The sequence below is a fragment of the Leucopleurus acutus genome (assembly GCF_964270905.1).
Source record: "Leucopleurus acutus genome assembly, chromosome: 9".
NCBI lineage: Eukaryota > Metazoa > Chordata > Mammalia > Artiodactyla > Delphinidae > Leucopleurus > Leucopleurus acutus.
Genome location: NC_139144.1, coordinates 102,654,234 through 102,674,910, shown reverse-complemented (window position 1 = coordinate 102,674,910; position 20,677 = coordinate 102,654,234). Strand labels below are relative to the sequence as shown.

The 20,677-nt window shown below is 51.5% G+C and overlaps 2 protein-coding genes across 2 annotated transcripts; one reads left to right on the top strand and one right to left on the bottom strand.

Annotated features, from left to right (window-relative positions):
• Nucleotides 1-502: 502 nt before the first annotated feature.
• Nucleotides 503-10,405, bottom strand: TMEM176A (transmembrane protein 176A; the record flags this gene model as incomplete). Its single annotated transcript, XM_082846871.1, has 7 exons — nucleotides 503-598; nucleotides 5,162-5,292; nucleotides 5,818-6,028; nucleotides 6,192-6,248; nucleotides 7,374-7,484; nucleotides 7,964-8,171; nucleotides 10,341-10,405. 7 exons carry the CDS (start codon nucleotides 10,403-10,405, stop codon nucleotides 503-505), a joined length of 879 nt encoding a protein of 292 aa, XP_082702997.1.
• Nucleotides 10,203-17,599, top strand: TMEM176B (transmembrane protein 176B). Its single transcript, XM_082846066.1, has 7 exons — nucleotides 10,203-10,303; nucleotides 12,873-13,072; nucleotides 14,862-14,972; nucleotides 15,344-15,400; nucleotides 15,640-15,867; nucleotides 16,810-16,929; nucleotides 17,331-17,599. Exons 2-7 carry the CDS (start codon nucleotides 12,881-12,883, stop codon nucleotides 17,418-17,420), a joined length of 798 nt encoding a protein of 265 aa, XP_082702192.1. The 5' UTR covers nucleotides 10,203-10,303; nucleotides 12,873-12,880; the 3' UTR covers nucleotides 17,421-17,599.
• Nucleotides 17,600-20,677: the final 3,078 nt, after the last annotated feature.

Genomic DNA, 20,677 nt, shown 5'->3' with positions numbered 1-20,677 from the left:
TATAACAATGGTTCAAGGATGGGGTTGTTGATAGGGTTAGGGTGTGTGCAGTGCCTGCACTCCTTTAATCTGGTCTCAGGTAATCTCTTTTTTATTTATTTTATTTTATTTTTTTGCGGTACATGGGCCTCTCACTGTTGTGGCCTCTCCCTTTGCGGAGCACAGGCTCCGGACGCGCAGGCTCAGCGGCCATGGCTCACGGGGCCAGCCGCTCCGCGGCATGTGGGATCTTCCCGGACCGGGGCACGAACCCGTGTCCCCTGCATCGGCAGGTGGACTCTCAAGCACTGCGCCACCAGGGAAGCCCCCTTAGGTAATCTCTTGATGAGCTTCTCTGGTTCCTTTAATCTGGCATGTTCCTAGAACAAGCTGAGACTTGTAGGACAGAGCCACCTGACAAAAGCTGTGGCCCTTGGTAGGACGCTGCCATGCCAAACTGGGGTCTGGCACAGAGGAAGCCAGGGGACCAAATACTTTGATCACCTCCGCCTGCCAGGGCCACCTATAGGCTGAAGCCAACCTGCGCTATGGCACAAGGGAGCCTCCAAATGCGGCCCATGGAGGCCAGGCTGCCAGGCGAGCAGGGTGGAGAGGACACCTGGAGGGGCAAGAAGAACGTCAGCACTCTTAGGAATCCTGGTTTCTTGTCCACTGACCAGGTCTAGGTCTGTGACTCTGAGCACGGAGGAAGGAAAGTGTTCACATCCGTAAGAACATCACCTCCTTTCTTCCGGTTTCATCTTTTTCAACCAGAAAAGTCATACTGGCAACCAAGGCAGTCCAGACCCACTCCTGGGCCGGGCACGGCAAAGTCACTGGGCCACGAGAGACACCTGATACCCACTCTCTCCTGGCTGTTCTCAGCTTATGCCACGGCGGCCTTTCCATGGAGAGCCACGGTTCTCTTCTGAAACCACCGGAAAGCTGGGATAGTTTCTGTCACTCATAGTGGTCAGGAGTGAGGATATCTTGTGCAAACTCAAGAGTAAACTTTAAATATCTCTCACTTATTTTTTATTTTTATTTTTTTTGCGGTATGCGGGCCTCTCACTGCTGTGGCCTCTCCCGTTGCGGAGCAAAGGCTCCGGACGCGCAGGCTCAGCGGCCATGGCTCACGGGCCCAGCCGCCCCGCGGCATGTGGGATCCTCCCAGACCGGGGCACGAACCCATGTCCCCTGTATTGACAGGCGGACTCTCAACCACTGCGCCACCAGGGAAGCCCAGAAGTCTCTAATTTTAATGCATTTAAATGTATCAGTCTTTTCTTATGGCTGGAGCTTTTGGTGTCTTGTTTAAGAAATCCTTCTTGTCTATTGTGCCGAAGGTGACCAGATTGTGCTGGAGGCTTGGAGCTGTGCTTCAGGGCATCTTCTTTGGGCCCTGGGTCACACTGCTTCCGCTGTGGGGCAGGCAGGTTCTTCTGGGACCCCAGGCTTGGCCGGGTAGGGGAGGGAGAGGCCACTTCCGGGGTCCTTCTACCATGGAGCCCAAGTTTCCAAGAAGAGATTTTCCGTGGACCGTGTCCCCACCATTCTTGTGAGTGTGGAAGGTCTTCCCAGTGGATGGGCAGGCCTGTGTCCCAGTGGGCCAGGACCGAGCTACCACCTGTATGGACGCTCAGGCAGGGTGGGCTGTAACAGGGGCTGACTCCAGCTCAGAACTGGGATATCTGGTTCCTGAACTGTGGGTCCCTGGAGCAGATGAGGTGGGACAGGGAGAAAACTGGAGGTGGTGGAGCAGTAGGAAACCTCCCATCTGCCCTCTAATTCTGGATTCGAGGGCATGTAATGGCACGATTCTAACCAACTGCCTCAAGCAGAACAGGTGGCAGGTTTACGCCTGTTGGGGGACGGGGAAGATGTCCTGCCTCCTTGGCCCTCACTCCTCAAGGTCACCTGGGTTAGGCAAGGATGTCGCACTGTTCACAGTTCCCTTCCCAGGACCCACAGTGCCTGCCACATGGGAGGCATTAGTAGATATTTGTTCAGTAATACATTGACAATTTTCAAAGAATTGTGTAAAAAAATTAATTTTCTGGTTTCTCCTGAAGAACACTTTTTGTAGCCACTAGGTGGCGGAGTTAATTACATCAAGCTGGCTTGTGCGGGGGTGGGGGGGGTGGGGGGAGGGGTGGAATTCAGATAGGGAAGCAGGCATTTGAATTTAAATTCAATCTTGTTTTAATTCTGTTTTGGAGCCTGTTAATTACTAAGTTTAAAAAACATATTGTCCTAAGAAATATTTGCAGGATAAATCTGAGATAAAGACCGTGGTGGATGACTTTCTTTCTCAAGCTAAAGATGGTATGAATTTCTCTTCTACATTGTTTCCAAATTCAGTCATTTTAGGGCTTTGACTAGATGTAAATTCTTTCCATTCTTTATTCAGTTAAATGAATGTCAACTCAGTTTGCCCTTTTGCTCAGAAGTGATCTTTTACTGTCAGAATGTGGCAACCTCCTTTGTTTATTGCATCTGGCAGATTTGAGTCTCTGGGACTGACCCCTTCCCAAGTCCCCCCCACCCCCCCACCCCCACCCAGAGCTCTTCCTCAGCTTCCATCCCTGTTGATTACCCTCCCTCATTCCGAACAGCTTCAGAGAGTCCTGGATCTTCGGTTTTCTCTTCTGTAGGAAATCAGGTATCTTGCCAGCCCTGCCTTTTGTTTAAAAAATTTTTTTCAAAAGCAATTTGTTTATTTGAAAATACAGGGCTTCCCTGGTGGTGCAGTGGTTAAGAATCTGCCTGCCAATGCAGGGGACATGGGTTCGAGCCCTGGTCTGGGAAGATCCCACATGCCATGGAGCAACTAAGCCCGTGCGCCACAACTACTGAGCCTGTGACACAACTACTGAAGCCCACACTCCTAGAGCCTGTGCTCTGCAACAAGAGAAGCCACTGCAATGAGAAGCCCTCGCACCACAACAAAGAGTAGCCCCTGCTCACCGCAACTAGAGAAAATCCATGCACAGCAACAAAGACCCAACGCAGCCAAAACAAAACAAAACAGAACAAAACAACAACAACAACAGCAACAACAACAACAAATATATATATAAAGTACAGCTACAATCACAGGCTTGCATCAAAGAGGCTCTTATTTTGAGGGGGAAAATGAATGTACACATCTGGAAATGACTTGGAGGTGTTGAGATAGGGATGGACAAATAATCCTAAATTTATCTCCGTATCATTATGAGTTATTATGATAGTAAAACTGTCCTTTGTTTTTCTGTGTACAGGTCTGTGAGTTTTAATACATGTATAGATTCCTGTAACCAGTACCATGATCAGGATAAAGAACAGACCATCAGCCCCCAGACTCCCTTGTGCCAGCTCTGTTTTTAGTCACACTAAAATGTTGCTGTACAATATTGTGCTTATATTTAATGATTTAAAAAAGCGTGGTGCCACTTTCTCTGGCCATCACAGTTTCTGATGAGAAACCACAGTCACTGGATTACCCTTCTCTATAGGTAATGGGTCATTTTTGTTTGGCTATTTTCAAGGCTTTGTCTTTAGTTTTTAGCAGTTTGATTATGATATATCTAGGCTTGTACTTCTTTGAGCTGGTTCTGTTAAGGGTTCATTGAGCTTCTTGAGTCTGTCTGTTTGTGTCTTTCAGCAAATTTGGGAAGTCTTCAACCATATTTTTTCACACACAAACAAAAGTAATTGTTTCAGATACCATTTGTTTGCCTCTCCAGATGTCCTTTCCATATTTCTCTGTGCCCCAGAGGGGTGTCGTATACGGATCATATCATTGCCCAATGTTCCATGACTTCCTGTTAGGTTTGGCGAATAGGGAAAACTAGCAAGAGGTAGAAATGGGTAGTTTGGGTATTTATTCCTCAGGATGCCTCGCTGCAGAATCATCTCAGGCTGGCTGTGTTTCTCTGGGAAGGTGAGAGCTCAAATCAAGCACCATCTCCATCAGGTTTCTCTGTCTCTGGCTGAAACACAGTAATTGCTCCCCTTCCTCGTTTTTTGGGTTTAGATGATGATACGCTCCCCTCCACCTTGGTTAGCAATCCTGGTATGACAAAATTCATACCAGGGAGTGGGGATCAGAGTCTCTCTTCCTTTCATCCTTCATTCCCAGGCATTTGGGCCTACAGTCCCAGGACCAGCCTCAAAGAGAGTCTGTTTTCAAGGCCGGCAACTCTAGACCCAGACTGGCTGTTGGGAGTGGAACGAGCTTTGTAGGTTTGCTGTTGCCTCATTCTCCTCTGCCTCCCTCCAGCCAAGAGAAATACCGTAAGCAAGAAACTGGGAGCAACAGCACGAGAGTTTATTATCATCATTGCTCAAGAAGGGACATGAAGCAGGCAGGATGGTGAAGGTGAGCAGGAAATGGACCAGAGCAGCTCTGATGGTTGGTGGTGCAGGGCAGTGGCTGTGGCCATGGGGGAAGGATAACTGGGGCCAGAGGAGAGCCTCTCTTCCCGGCCTGGTTCTTCTTCCACGAGGCAGATGCTGGGACACCCAGTCCAGGTGGAGCTCCAGACATGAGTCCTCTGGAGAAGCAGGGCTAATTTCACTCACTCCCAGCAGTTTCTTCCAAGGGAGGGTCTCTTTTCTAAGGGAAAAGGAGGGGGTGGGACAGCCCATGGGGGAGAGAAAGTGTAAATACTCTGTACCAGGGCAGCTTATTTCTGGAGCCAATCAGATCCACCATCAGCCTCATGGTACCTGATGCAAAGAGCCCCAAGGTCCCACCATGTACATGGACTTCCCTAGCTTCCTAGGGTCTCTTTTTCAGATTTTATTTTTGATGTGGACCAATTTTTTAAAAGTCTTTATTGAATTTGTTACAATATTGCTTCTGTTTTATGTTTTGGTGTTTTGGCCGCGAGCCATGTGGGATCTTAGCTCCCCGACCAGGGATTGAACCAGCAGCACCCCCTGCATTGGAAGGTGAAGTCTTAACCGCTGGATTGCCAGGGAAGTCCCTCACTAGGGTCTTTGGACTGGGTGTTACTTGGTCAGGGACAGGGGGTCTCTGGGCTGGGCCACTACTGGGGTGGAAAGACAGGAATGATGCCCCTTGACACTCACTATAATGACACTTTTCTCCTCCCCAAACCATCCGTTCTCCATTCCTATCTCCCCTGGACAGCACTGCTGCCCCAAACACACAGACACAAGCTTTAGCACTCACCTCCTTAGATCGGTATTTTCTCCAGCAGCACAGACACAGGGGGACCAGAGATGCTAGAAGCAGCAGAGCCCAGACCCCCAACAGCATGGCATTGATGCTTATGAACAGGGCCTGGGGACAGAGGACCGAAGCTATAGGCACCCAGAGAGACTGTTGCCATTTGTGGTCTGTCTTCACGCTGATCATGGCACAGGGTCACTCTCCACCCCATTCATCCCATCCCCAAGTCGGTAGCTTCCGGGGTGGGGGGAGGCTGACGAAGGAGCCTGGGGTGGGGGTCAGTGGGTGTAGCATGCAGAGAGCGGCCAGTAACCCCTGTCACCGGGTCTCAGCGTCCTCATCTGAGCAGCGATGGGCTTGGGCTGTGGTCTGGTTCCCTGACAAGCCCAAGACTTGAACATGCATTTAATACCTTCGTAGCTCTTCACGTATTTGCAGTATTAGCTCCTTTATTATGAGTTCAGTGTTTGTATTTCCCACAGATCTGTACCTCCCACAACCATAGGAACCGCTTCTGTTTCGTTCGCTGCCACGTGTGGTGACGGGAGACATGCTCAGGGCAGAACAGGTCACGCCCTTCTTGGTGGACAGCCTCACTCTCCTCCACTGTCTGACCCTCCCTGCCCACCGCCTGCTGCCTTCCCCGGCCCGGCTACTCAGCATGTTCACATAGGAGGTGCACAGCTGCAGCCTTCCCTCGTCTGCACTCGGAGAGCTGGGGGCCCCGGTGGGCCTCCAGGAAGGGGAGACATCACAGATACCATTAAAGAGGAAATGGTGGTACTCATGGAAACTTCTAGCCCCAAGGATGATGGCGGCTGTGGCCGTGGAGAAAGCTGCCAGGGCGAGCAGGGTCCTCAGCAGGGCCTGGTGAGGGCAGTGTGTGGAGACAGACCTTGGAGACTCAGTCTCTCTGGAGCCCAGCCCGGGACGAAGAGCGGGAAGCCTAGTGGAGGGGGCGTGGGATGGGCGGCAGGCTTGGGGTGGCCTCCAGCTTCCGGGGCTGGTGTCAACCCCTCCCCAAACTCACCCAGTAGGTGCCACCTCGTTTCTCATAAATGAAGGCGACAGCTCCAGCCAGCACAGCCTGGGGAGAGATTGAAGCAGCAGGGGTAGCTCGGGGCAGCCGAGCCCCACCCCCAGCAGCCTGCTTCTTTTTCCTTCCTCAAGTCCCACAGGCAAAACCAACCGTCCTGCTGGCCTTTCCCCACAGCACCCCACGTGGACCCGAGGTTTTGAGCTGAGCTCTGTTGTCTTCAACGGTGAGGGTATTGAAGGCCGAATCAAACGCCCGAGGCTGCAGGACCCTCTATTTTAGGGACATCAAAACTGCTCATGGTCAAGCCGGGTGTAAGCCCCCCTTCCCTTCTCCAAAACCCTCTCTTTTTAAGCAACACCAGGTGCTTTATGAAAGCTCCAGGGCGGTGGGGTGGAAGGTCCGGGGTGTTGGAGGAGCTCTCAGTACAGGATCAGCGTCCGCTGCCTCGGGGTGAGGGCAGGCGCTCGTTCCAACAGCGCTCAGCCTCCCACCCAGCGGGTCTTCCAGGACAGGAAGTCTGGCTGATGCCAAGGGAAAGATGGATCTGAATCCTGTCTGGCAGTTCTGTCGCTAATCTCAGTGTTTTCGGCCGTGGGGTGGATGACGATCATTACTTTGGGCTCCTCTCTTAATCGATATGTGTGTTTTGCTCTTGTTCTGTGAGGGTGGGCAGGACAGAGGGCGCCTCCTTCCTGCTATGATCCGCCCACCCATCTCCTGCCGCCGGTGGCACACGTCCATCTGCTGACATAGCTGCCGTTGTCCGGTGAGCCCCCCTGGACTTCCCCTGTGTGCAGGGCCTGCAGAGGGCAATGGGAAACCACCGGGGGGTGCATCTCCCTTGTACACACGCTCCAGCACGTTCCGCCTCCCTCCATCTCAGTGCAAGTGCCTGGAGATGAGCCCTGTCCTAGATCCTTAGCTGATCTGCTGCTGAAGGTGGGAGAAGTGGTGGGAGAAGCCCGGTGCAGGGACCCGGGAGAGCTGACCGGTGACCGTGGCCCTCCCAGCCCTTAGCTCAGCTGGTTTCCCGTCTGTAGAAGCCTGGTGTCAGCCTAGAGATCTGGGAGTCTTTTCAGCTGCAAACAGTCTACATTCTGATGGGGTCGATGGTGGTGGTCTCTCACCTCTGATAGGGGGTCCCTCTGCCCACGGTCCTCCCGCCCCACTCACCACAGCCCCTGTCCAGATGGGGGCTCCCGATCCAAGCAGCGTGGTGTAGTAGAAGATGAAGAGGAATCCCCCCAGGACCCCACTGAACACCCCCAGCACGATCTGCACCGCCTGAGAGGTGAAAAACCTAAGAACCCGGATCCCGGGTCCCAGGCCCAGTCTGCGTCTAAGCCTCAGGGGAGTTTTGAGGACTTTCCACTCCACGTATTAAAGGTTAGAACCCTATGAAAGGGGAAGAGAGAGAGAAGAGAGGAAGAGAGGGGGCACGAGAAGGGAGAGGACAGGAGGGGAGAGAAGGCAAGGGGAGGGGAGAGCTAGCCCACGCTGGGTCGTGAGAGGATGACCTCCGGGTTCCACCAGCTGGGACTTTAAATGGTCAGGGGCTCCTCTGCACACTTCAGCCCACAGCCCACCCTACCTACAGCTTTCACTGAGAGGCCAGTAAGTGAAGGAAAGGCCGGAACTTGATCTCTAGGAAGAGCATAAGCATCCCACTCAGAGAGAGGCTGGCTGGGAGAGTGTGCAGCCAGGGGAGGGGGCTTACCCTTCCCAGTCCGGGGAGCCTGGGTGCCCGTCCTCGCCCTACTCACCCAGGAGGCCACCAGCAGCCGGCGGTGGCCCAGGGCCCGGGAGGCGGCGTGCGGCGAGGGCACGTGGGGCTGCAGCAGGGGACACCTACTCAGCAGCAGCTTGGCCAGAGCCAACTCCTGGTGGATGTGCACCTTGATGCAGGTGGGCTGGGGAGCCCCAGAGGCCACGCCCCCGCCATCTGCCATCTTCAAGCCGGTGGACACCCGCCTGGGAGGGAGGAAGGGGGCGTCAGGGGGAAGAGTTGGCAGGAGGTTTGCACAGATTCCATGGGAGCTGGCGAGGCCCCCGGTCACAGTGCAGCATCTGGGACCTGCCTTGAGGGGTGTCATGTGAGGGACCCCTGCGTCTGCTGAGGCTGTGGTCACCGCTCAGCCCACTGGAGCTGCCCTCTTCACCCTAGACCTGCTGTGTCTCCCCATCCTCCACCCACGGCCTCAGGGTCTGGACCAAGCAGTGCCCTGGAGCCCTCACCTCTCTCCTTTCTGCTCCCAGCCCGCTTGTGTGATCACGGCCCTCACCCTGGCTCTCCCCCCTGCCTCTCCCCCTCCAGAGCCCTCAGGCTGCCGGACAGAAGAGAGTCCTGGCTGCCTGTTGAGCTACTGTTGAGGTAGCTGCTTCCCAGCTGAGCCCGGGGACCCACCCCCCGCCCCTACATGTCTCCCTCTCCATCAATGGCTACTCAGCCCCACGCTGCCTGTTCAGACTGCGCCCCCCCAACCCTCTGCATGAAGCTGTGGGTGCAGATGGAGGCCCAAGACCAGAATGACTTGACTTCAAACGGGGACGAGGCTGTACCTGGCCTCCACTCCTGCCACCTTCCTGGATGCATGTCCTCTACATGGTGGTTGGTCCTTCCCTCCCCAGCAAGTTCTGGGGGGCCTTTGAGGGGCAGGGTGTGGACTCCTCTGGGGAGGGGCCCTGTGAGAAGGGTCTCTGGGAAAAGGCCGCCTGGGCTGAGGGTCTGCCTCACCTGCTCTCATCAGGGACCGGCAGTCACGGTCGAGGGTGATAGGAGGGCTGGGGACGGCTGAGTGGGGGCTGAGAACCAGGCAGAAAGGAGAGGGGTTTGGTGGAGCTCCAGAAAGGGAAGGATGAGGCAACTTCTCAGCACACAGCTGGAGCAAAGGGCCCCTCCAGGGTTTTCTAGCTGCCAGGGGAGATCACTTGGCTCCGACGCTCTGGAGAGCACGGAGGAGACTGCAGAGCTGACCAGCCCTGGAAAATCCCCCATCCCCACCAGGGCAGGGGTTTTCTGAACAAGGACTTGCCTGTGCTGTGTGCACCCCAGTGTGTGTGCTGCGTAGGGATGAACACGCCAGCGTGTGCGTGTCTGTGCGCTCTGCCTTCTCCCGCCAGCCTGATTATCTACTCAAGACCAACCCCCCGCCCCCAGAGGGGCCCCTTTGGGCCAGCTCTTTTCTGGGAAGTCAAGACGCTGAAGGTCAAACCCTCATCACTCCACCCCTTCCTTCTGCTCTCTCCCACCCACTGCCGGGTGCCTCAGCTCTGGGCAGCTCTGCTCTACTCGGCCGCTGGTTCCCAGAGGACAGCAGGTGAGCAGGGCCCTCAGGTGAGCAGTCCAGGTGACCCATCCCAGGAGACTCTCAGTGCAGGACCCTCTCTCTTTCTCTCGAGGAGTCTCCAAGACCAGTCCCCAAAGCCCCCATCCTGTCTCACAGGATGCCATTCTCCCCCCATTCCTGGTCCCTGTAGGACCTCCTTGGGAGGGAGGGATACACTAGATAGAGGACGTGACACTAGGAAAATGGCTAGGGAGGTCGGGGGGCCCGTGCCCGGCCGCGTCGGCTGGACTCTCCCTCCCCAGTGCCTCATATCTTTATTCTGAGGGTGGGGTGGTGAGGCTCGGGTGGTTTCCTGGTGAGAGGTCCTTCAATAGCAAAGGCAGAAGGTGGAGGGCCCAGGGTGTAGCTGGGATCCTGGCCCTCTCTCCCCAGCTTCAGGGGCACAGGGAGGAGCTGGGCAGAGGAGAGTGTCCAAGGCAGCAGGGAAGAGCCCCACACCCTGGAGTTAGGGTGGCATGAAAGGGGATCTTCACGGGGCTGGCCTGGCTCAGAGGAAGAGCAGGAATCTAGGTTGAGCTGGGGATTGGAGCTGGGGGTGAGGCGAGAGGGGGAAGCAGTGGTATCCGGAGGGCTCAGAGGGAGCCGGAGCCCAAGGCACATTCTGGACTCTGCAATATGGTGCTGATCGCTGGGTCCCAAGGAAGATCTGGCCAGAATCCCGGCTGGGCTTCCTTGTGTGTCTGCGAACAGGTCTGAACCTCCTTGCACGTCTGCAGAATCGTCAAACACCCGTCCTTTATACTGCACGGAGGCCAGGTAGGTGAGGAGTGAAACTGCTCTGTAAAGTTCATACGATACAAACGGGAAGGCCTTAAACTTATTGCTCTTGCTGGTGTTTTTAGAATTGTTATTAATCATGTTATGATTTAAACAGTGATAAGTAGGATGTCCATGAGAATTACCTGGAGAGGATTTCCTTTGGAGCTAGGCAAGTTGATTCTAAAGTGCCTAAGGAGAAGTAATCTAGCAAAAGTGGCCATGAGGGGCTTCCCTGGTGGCGCAGTGGTTGAGAGTCCGCCTGCCGATGCAGGGGACACGGGATCGTGCTCCGGTCCGGGAGGATCCCACATGCCGCGGAGCGGCTGGGCCCGTGAGCCATGGCCGCTGAGCCTGCGCGTCCGGAGCCTGTGCTCCGCAACGGGAGAGGCCACAACAGTGAGAGGCCCGCGTACTGCAAAAACCAAAACAAACGAACAAACCAAAACAAAACAAAAACAACAACAACAAAAAAAGTGGCCATGAAAGAAAAAAGTAACGTGGGGGGGCAGGTCATGAAAGAGCTCAACTAAATATTAAACTCTGTACTCATTATTAAAATTACAGTAATGTTGCATGACTCATCAGATCCACCAATGGGCAGAATATAAAGACTAAGATAGGCTTGGATTCCTACGGGAATTTTATTTTTGCTCAGGGGAGCATTTTAAATCAGTGGGAGAAAGATGATATATTCCGTAAACAGAATATACTCTTTAGAAGTTAACCATCTGAAGAAGACAAACCAAAACCAACTTGGACCCATTTTTTCCAACTTACAAGGTAAATTCCAGACGGCTCAACATTTAAATGTGAAAACTGAAAACATAAACGCACTTAGAAGAAAACATGGATGAATTATTATTTTATAATCTTGAAATGGGAAAGTCCCTTTTAAGTACAATATACAACCCAGAAATCATAAAAAATGACTGAAACCTTTGATTATATAAAAATACAAATGAAGTCAAAACTAAATCACAAATTGAAAGCACTATCTGTAACTCGTGTCGCCGATGGTAATTTTTCAAATACACGAAGAACTCCTATAAAAACCAAAACAAAACAGAGTAATGAGTAGTTCATAGGATATGAAAGGAAAGCTCGCAAAAGAAGAGGAAAAAGGCTCTTAAACGTATGAAAGATGACCAACCTCACTCATAATAAGAGAACTGATACTGGAGTAGTCACAGAAAGCAGACTGGTGGTTGCTTGGGGCCAAGGGTTGGAGGGGTTCCCGGGGAAGGGACATTAGGGGACTTTTTGCAACATGGAAATGTTCTGTATCTTCACTGTAGTAATGGTTGCACATATGTACACATTTGTTAAAAGTCACTGAGATACACAATTAAAAGGGGGCATTTTATTGACTAAAAAGGATTAAAATCTACAACGGAATGTCATTTTTCCAAGAGACATTTGAAAAGATTAGAAAGTTTGCTGACACCTTCTGCTGGTCTTGGGGAGGAGCAGTGGACACTCTTGGAATTGCCCTTGCATGAGAATTGCATGGAAATAGCTCCATGGAGGGAAATACCTTTTAAAATTACAAATACACATTCCTTGACCTGCTGATTCCACATTGCTTGTAAGAAAAAAAATAAAGGTCTATAAATAGGGGACTGCTTAAAACAATTATGATGCATTCGTACAATGGAATACTATGCAGCCATAAAAACGAGTGAGGGCGTATTTTATGGACTGATGTAGGATTATTATTACTATTATTTTTTTGCGGTACGCGGGCCTCTTACCGCTGCGGCCTCTCCCGTTGCGGAGCACAGGCTCCGGACGTGCAGGCTCAGCGGCCATGGCTCACGGGCCCAGCCGCTCCGCGGCATGTGGGATCTTCCCGGACCGGGGCACGAACCCATGTCCCCTGAATCGGCAGGCGGACTCTCAACCACTGCGCCACCAGGGAAGCCCGATGTAGGATTATTTTTAAAAGATGGTTCTGTGAAGAAATCATTGTGCAGAAACTGTGTGTGCTATCCTGCCATTTGTGGGAAAAGAGGGAGAGAAAGAATATTTTTACATGTTTTTATATGCAAAAACGTCATTGTAGGATATATTAGAAAATGATACTATTTTCCACCTGGAAGACAACTAGCTGGCTAGGAGAGAAAGAGAGGAGAGTGGGTTTTAGCAGTATACCCTTTTTTATCTTTTGATTTTTTTTTAACCATATGAAAGTGTTACGTATAAATATGTACACTATGTTGCTGAAATAATTCAGATTCCTTTCTTTGTCAGTCCCAAGACCCAGACAAACTGTATCTGACCATTTTGGGAAGAGGTCCAAGAGTCTATATGGTGAAAACTCTAGAGGTGATTCCGATTTGCATCCCAGATTAAGGTCACTGTGACAGAGACTTCCCTGGTGGTCCAGTGGTTAAGACTCTGTGCTTCCAAGGCAGGGGCCGTGGGTTTGATTCCTGGTTGGGGAACTAAGGTCCCACATGCCGTGACTTGGCTTGACTCAAAGACTGTTTTCTCTCCCTGCACTCATGCAGTGTATTCCTTTTTCCCTTACTTAGATCTCAAACCTCACTTCTGTGCATCTCCCCAGCAGGCAGGATGACCCAAAACATGCTGGCTGTGAATGGAGTCGATGTGGTCTCTCCGCTGTCCCAGCCCACTCACATCGACATCCACATCCATCAGGAATCTGCTTTGGCACAACTGCTAAAAGCTGGGAGCTCCCTGATGGAGCGCCTGTCCCACCATCCTGCCAAGGCCAGCATAAGCTACGGACAGCTGGCACTAGGGGTAAGGGCGGGATGGAGAGGTGGGTTAGCAAGGTGACACAGAGGAGGGTAACGCTCCTTCTTCAGTACAATGCGGAAAAGGAAAGTGGGTTGAATCCCCATGAAAACTCACTATTCGTATCCCATCTTGTTTGGGAAAAGAACGTTTGGGAAGTTTCGCCACAGAGATTTAGATGGAAAGGAACAGTGGATCCCTTCTTTGGTGCAACGTGAGCAGTCCCAACCAGAGCTGGGGGGGTGGGCGGAAGGGTCCCTGGAGGCTGTTCATTCAGGTTGATTGAACCCACGTGGACAGAGGGCCTGTGACGCAAGGCAATATGATAGGCACTTTGGGGGAAAAACTTCAGAGAGAATATCTAGGTAATAACCTGAAGGTGCCCAGCGTCCATCAGAAGGGATCAGGCAACTACACTAATGCCTAAAATTAAAGGTAGCTCAGGTGACATCCTTGGGAGGCAGGATGGCGTCCTGCAGGGGTAGGCATCTGAGCCAGACCTTGAATGGAGAAGCAGCGTGTTTAGACAGATAGAGGTGGAAGATGGAAGAAAAGGAATTTCGAGTTGAAAGAATGACAAGAAAGAGGGCAAAGAGGCCAGAAAGCATAGGACAAGTTCTGTCAGGGTACAGAGAATGGGACTCATGGCTGATTAGACTGGAAATACAGACCAGGGCCATATTGCTGAGAGCCTTGAGTGACAAGGTGAGGAGTCTGCTGTCCTGAATCAGCTTCGATAGTGGGAAGACTGTGGAGGGATTCTGAGCAGGTGCCTGAACTTCAGGCAGCCTCACAGCCAGGAGGTGTGCAGGTAAGAAGCATGGCGGGTCTGCACCTGCAACGTCGCAGCAGAAATGAGGAGGAAAGAGAGGAATCCAAATCCTTTGTGGATGGGGTTGCCATGACTTGGGAGTGAGTGGATGTGGAGTACAAGGGAGGAGAGGAGTCCGGGAAGATGCTGAGGTTTGGAGTGAAGGAGACCGGAAAATTGGAGCCCTGGAAGTCAGCGAGGCAGACACTGAGGGTGTGCGTAGGGTCTGGAATTTGGACGCAATGAATCTGAGAAGCTGGCAGGACATGTAGGTGGTGATGTCCAAGAGGCTGTGATAGTTGGATCCTCCAGGAAGCAGACGCTGAGTGGGAGTTGGGTGTGCGAAAGGTTTATTGGGGTGTAACATCCATTCAATGAAAAGGGCAGGAGCAGGGCTGGGCAGGGGGAGACATCAGATCATGAGGCAGGGCTGACGAGGTCTGGGCCCGCCCAGTGGGGAGCTCGGGAGCAAAGACTGCCCATCACAGGAGTTCCGTGTTAGCTGAAAATGGCCCTTGAACCACTGCCTTGCTTAATCATTGGCTGGTTAGCCACCCCGAAAGACTGTACCCTCAGTTTGAAAGATGAAGGGACCTTGAAGGCGCTGACCACTGTAGGCTGTCAGCTGACCATTCTCCTTTCCTGAAGGAGGTCATCATGGCCCATCATGGATGACGGGCTTCCCAAGGGAAAATGAGGAGGAAAAAAAGGAGGAATCATCAGGTGGGATGACAAATTGTGGTATTCAGGAAAAATGGGATTTAGAAAAGAATGAAGGATAAAAGGCTGGCAAGTCAGAGAGATGAGGGAGAACCAGGACGGGCTGCTTCACAGACGTTAAGGGAACAGAATTTCCAGAATCGGAGCTGCGGAGAAGTCAGGGCAGAGGAAGGGGAGAGGAAAGCCACCTAGGTGGGAGCTGGGGGGCTGCTCCTGGAGCAGGTGACTCACGGGAAGGGGTGTGGCTTTCCGCATCTCTTGCAGGTGACCCAGATATTGCTGGGGGCTATGAGCTGTGCTCTTGGAGGGCTTCTCTGCTTGGGGCCCTGGATTCAGCTGCGTGCCTCAGGCTGTGCCTTTTGGGCAGGGTTTGTGGTGAGTAAGAAAGGGGTTGTGAGCTCTGAGGGAGGCAAGTGTTTATGGACAAGGAGAAAGAAAGTTCCTTTTGGACCTGGGTCAGGGATTTGGGGAAGAGACCACAGACCCAGAGTCCAAATGCTCTCTGTTATGAGGAGGCTGCCTTAGGGGGTGGGCACAACCCTTCCACCCTCTGTTTTTCTCTTTAAGGCAAGGCTGGGAACAGCGGGGCAGTTGCAGGTGGAGTCCTGTCCATCTGCTAGGTTTCTTTGCCTGTTCCTTGCATCCTGCTTCAAATTGGCTGTTCTGGGGCCTGTTGGGAGAAGTTTGATGGGAGTTCATTTCAGGACAGCCAACTGGAGGACTTTTCTGGTGTCTTCTCTTCCTAGGCCATTGCAGCAGGAGTTGGGGCCATTGTCCATGAGAAACACTGCGGCAAACTTTCAGTGAGTCTGGGCATCCTCTGTGCCCCACCTTGTCCTCTTCCCCCTCCTATGTCTCTGTTTTCCTGCCCTATTTTTCTGTCTTCTCCCCTTTGGTTTCAAATATCCTAAGATATTTCCTGGAGGGGTAGGGAGGGTTTCCTCAGCCAGGAAGCTGGGGAAGAGGAGACCGGTTTCAGGCCGGGACCCCACGGCTCTGCTACCCACAGAGGGAGTCTGCAGCCTGAACCTCTCTCTTCTAGGGCTTCATATCAAGTCTGCTCACCCTGGCTGGCATTGCCACGGCCGTGGCCGCCGTTGTCTTCTGTGTGAATAGTTTAACCTGGGAACTTGTCTTCTATGACATCAGCTCCGTGTATGATTCCTTAGACCCTGACAACCCCACCTTTGGGTACGAAGAGACTAGACGAAACGATTCCTATCCATCGTGGAGGGAGGAGCGCTGCAGAAGCTACATGCAAATGCTGACGGTGAGAAAGGAGAGTCAGTCTTCCAGGACGCGTCACAGCTGTGCATTGGGGAATTGGGGCACCTGAGGGCAGAGGTGTAGGCTCTCTAAGCTTCGACCTCATCCAAGGTCTTTGGTTCAGGAGGTTTTAACTTAATCTGAAGCCATTGTTCAGATCCTCATGGCATGAAAATTCCCTGAATCAAAGGGGATGAGGACAAAGAGGAGACATTGAAGCGAGCATTTCATGAACCACCCTTCCGTCTTTCCTGGTGTGTGGCTGTTATCAGTTGTCTATTGCTGCATAACATACCACCCCAAAATGTACTGGCTTAACGCTGCAATTTACTATTACTTCTCCCATTCTGTGGGTTGACTAGGCTCACATGGGCAGTCCTCACTTGCATTTTCTCATGCAGCTGCAGTCAGGTGTCAGTTGAGAGTGAAGTCATCTAAGAGCTTGACTGGGCTGGGCCACTAAAATGACACACTCACACAGCAGGGAGCTCAGCTGGGGCTATCAGCCAGGGAGCCTACAACAGTTTCTCCATGTGGCTTGGGCTTCTCGTAGCCCAGCAACCAGTTTCCAACAGGGAGCATCCCACTGTGAGCATTTCAAGAGGTAGGAAATGGGAGCTGCCAGGCCAAATAAGGGCCACCCCATAATTGACCTAGTGTCACTTCTACTGTATTTTGTTGATCAAAGCACTACCAGGCCCTTCCAGATTCTAGGGGGTGGAACAGTGGATCCCACATCTTCACAGCGGGGAGGTAAGGTCACATTGCAGGCAAGCAGATGGGATGGAGTCAGTGGCTGCCCCCATAGTTGGAAGATGCAATCTGCTTTGGTGGGAAGTAGTTAGTTGGCCAGGGTCTGATCCCTCCTGGGGTAGCAAGATGATAGTAACAGCAGAAGCAGAGGAGCAGACCCCTGACTGTAACTGTTTTCTTCTTTTATCTTCAGGATTTGTTCCTAGGAATCCGTGGTCTGCTCCTGGCCATCTGTGTCCTGCAGGTCATTGTATCCTTGGCTTCCCTGGGCATGGGTCTCCGACGCTTCTGTGGCCAGAGCTCCCGGGCCCTGGTGAGCTGTTAGGGAGGCACTAGGGAAGGAGAGGATCTGGTTGGTGGAGCTCTAGGGATGGGAAGGACAACGGGGCAGGAACACTGCTGAGCAGGGGTCACGCTCCCCCTCACTCAGCCCTCTTCCCGTGCTCCGCTCTGCCCTTCACTGTCCGGGGAGCATGACCCCATCATGTGTCCTGGGTTGAATTCCGCCTTCTGCCTCTGCGCCCTTCTTTGCTCTCATTTCCCCACGTTCCCCTCTTTCCCACGTCCTAGGTCTTGTCTAGCTCCCCTTCCTCCATCACCTTTTTCTTTCCTCCTTCTTTCATTTGTCTGATTTCCAGTTCTATGGAGCTAACTCTACTCCAACCTTTTCCTCCCAAGAATTGATTTTCCTCCTGTTTTTTTTTTTTTTTTCAGGATGAAGAAGGGTCAGAGAAGAAGCTGTGGGGGGAGAATTCAGTGCCTCCCTCTCCCCACAAGAAGAAGAGCACAGCTGTTGTCCTGTGAGCAGCCAGAGACCCTGCATGTCCCCCCAGAGTAGCCCAGGGCCCCTCACTGCCCCGTCCCTCACACTTGCTTCCTTAGGCTGCCCCTCCTCTCGCCAACACCCTCACCCGCTATTCCCACTCCAGGGTCCTCAGTTCAGTGAACAGGTATTGTCACATTTTTCCCAATGCTGATTAAACAGAAACAACCACAAAAAATGATTTTGTGCAGAAAGGATGTAGTCTCCCTTTGTTGCTACGCACGGTGCGTTGGTACACGTGGAATTAAATGAGAGTTATGGGTCATATGGAAACAAGGTCCCAATAAGACTTAATTTACGTTCTGCTCTATATCCCAAGTGCAAAAACTCCTTTTCATGATTTCCTTCTGTTCAGTGTAAAGTGAAAATAACTCTTACATACTTAGAATCTTTTCACCTGCTAAGGTTTTCTTGAAGCATCTATAACTGATCAGTGGGCTTTACAGAACCATGTGAGACATGAAGCAAGATCATTTCCTCCCTCCCTCCCTTTCTTCCTTCCCTTCATCTTCCTCCCCCTCTGTCTCTTTCCTTCCTTCTTCCTTCCTTCCTCCCTCCTTTCCTTTCTTTTTTCTCTTTCTCCCCCATCTCTCTCTTTCTCTCTTGTTTTTTGCAGTAATTACTGTTGGTTCTCTCGCTATACACACACACACACACACACACACACACACACACACACACACCCCTGTTATTCTTCAATTTCATTGTAAATGATACGATTGATTAGTTTTTCACTTTTAAAATTTTTTATGTACAATGTAAGTATATAGACGTAAGCACTTCTGCTATGGACCCAGGTTCATTTGTCCAATGTGCAGAAAGCCAAATGCTGAGATGCTGAGGTGTGCAGCAGAGAAAGTGCTTATTCCCGAGGCAGCCAAGCGAGGAGACAGGAGAACAAATCTCATATCTGCCTCCCTGAAGGTGAGGGGCTTGAGATATTTATGGGATAGAGAAGCAGGGTGGTCTTAGGCATGGAGAAAGGTGATTGGAAGTAGGGAAAATGTGAGGTAGCTGGTATTCCATGCCAGCATATCTGAGTTACATGCTTCTTCAGGGATACATGTTCAAAAATGGAGGTACTTAGCATGGTCTGAGGGTGGAGTTTTCACCCTTCTGATGTCAAAAGGTCACTCACTGGACCCCTGTGCAGGCCCAGTTTTAGGGTCGTTGGTCCCAACCAGTCTTAGCCAGCTTAAACTGGACAGGAGCCGACTCCAAGCCTTGGAAAACAACTTAAGCCCCCGTTACTACAGTGACCCATTCCTCAGAGGTGTTATCTATAGGGGGCCACTAAGGAGTCAAAAAATGATTAAGACAAGCTTAGTCAGTGAACGCAGGTTACAAGGGAGGGGTTTTTAACAAGCGGCTCCCTTCCCTGCAGTTCTGTAGGATGAGCTCAAGAATTTCTGTTAGTCACCAGTTTCTGTTAGCCTTATGGTGCATGATTTCATCTCTGAAGGGTAAAAAAGCGGTCATGGTCTGTAGAATTAAGACATCATAGGGATTCTGGCTTTTTCGGTTCCAACATAGTGAGCAGACTTGCATTTCCATTGCGGTTTTATGAAATCTCCGAGAGGTAGGTGTTATTACTAGTTAGAAGACCCACAGCAGAACTGGCTGGGAGCCCCGCCTTTACCCCCTGCACAACCCTGCCCTACGATGTGGTGTTGGCAGGGGCAGAGCTGCTGGTACGGCTGAGGCATAGCCCCACCATTGGAGGTAAGGGTGGTGGGCTTATAGATAGAGATTTGTAAGCAAGCTTGTGTAATAAAGGTCAGAGGGATGAGGTGGCATTATGTTCAGACTATTGGACAGTGCTTTGCAAATTACACCCTGAGGGGCAAGTCTGGTCTGCCACCTACTTCTGTAAATGAAGTTTTATTGAAACACAACCACACTTCTTGGTTTACACATTGTCTATGCAACAAGGGCAGAGTTGAGTGGTCTCAGTAGAGACTAAATGGCCCACAAAACTTAAAATAGAGTTTGCCGTCCCCGGGTGCGGGAGACCCCAGTGGAGGAAGTAGCTAGTCCTACTGGGTGATTGACAGGAGCCGGGGAGCCTGTGCTCTTGCTTCCCCAAATGTGAATCTAGCATGGGCAACAGGGAGAAGGCTTTGCCCCACCCTAGACTGGCTGAGTCAGGATTTGCATTTTCTCAAGATTGGCAGGTGCTTCGTGCCCCCTGTCACCTTTAGAGAAGCACGGAGATAATCACATCTAGGTGTCTTGTTCAGATATAGAACAAGCCCCTTGGAATTTGATGTCTTTCATTCTTTTGATGCATTTGTTAACCTTAGCATTTTAAAAAGGAATTTTCGTGAGAAGAAACAACAGCAGGGCAGACGCAAAGAGGAAGCATCTTTCCTCTCTTCCTTAGCTTAAGATGCTGTGGGGTTTTTGTGGTTCGGTATTTCTAAACCGTCCCTTTAGAGCTGGATTCGATAGAAATTCTTTTCGTTTTTCATTCTGGTAAATAAACGACAACTTGGTAGTTTGCTCATTTGTTGATTTTGCTGCTGTTTTTCTAGCATGAAGCGATCTCTTACTGTCAGAGTCTGGTAGCTTCTTTCTTTTCCCCCTGACGTCTCTGTATGTCTCTGAGGGAAGGGGTCGCCCCTGCATCTGACTTCTCCCTCTCCCCCATTTCTTCTTTTCTGGGCTCCACTGCCCTCCCTCTCCTTACCCTGTGAATAACCTTGGAAGTTTCATAATCTTTGTTTTTCTTTTCTGTAGGAAATCAGATATCATCCCCTTCTCCCCTTGCTTTTGTTTACTTGGAAAAACCAACAGTTATTTGTCTATTTGCACAACTCAGTTTCGGTGACCAGATTGTATTTATGCAACTGACTTCATGACCCTGGGATCCAGCAATTAATCACAAGCCTATTTATATTTACTGAAGTGTTTAAAACCATTCAGAGTGTAAACGGGAAATGGTTCTATTTTTCTTTTCCAATCACTGCTTTTTTTTTTTTTTTGTGATACGCGGGCCTCTCACTGCTGTGGCCTCTTCCGTTGCGGAGCACAGGCTCCGGACGCGCAGGCTCAGCGGCCATGGCTCACGGGCCCAGCCGCTCCGCGGCATGTGGGATCTTCCCGGACCGGGACACGAACCCGCATCCCCTGCATCGGCAGGCGGACTCTCAACCACTGCGCCACCGGGGAAGGCTCCAATCACTGCTTTTAACTGTGTTTTGTCAGCTCCCCATTTCCCCATTGGATATTGGTCCTT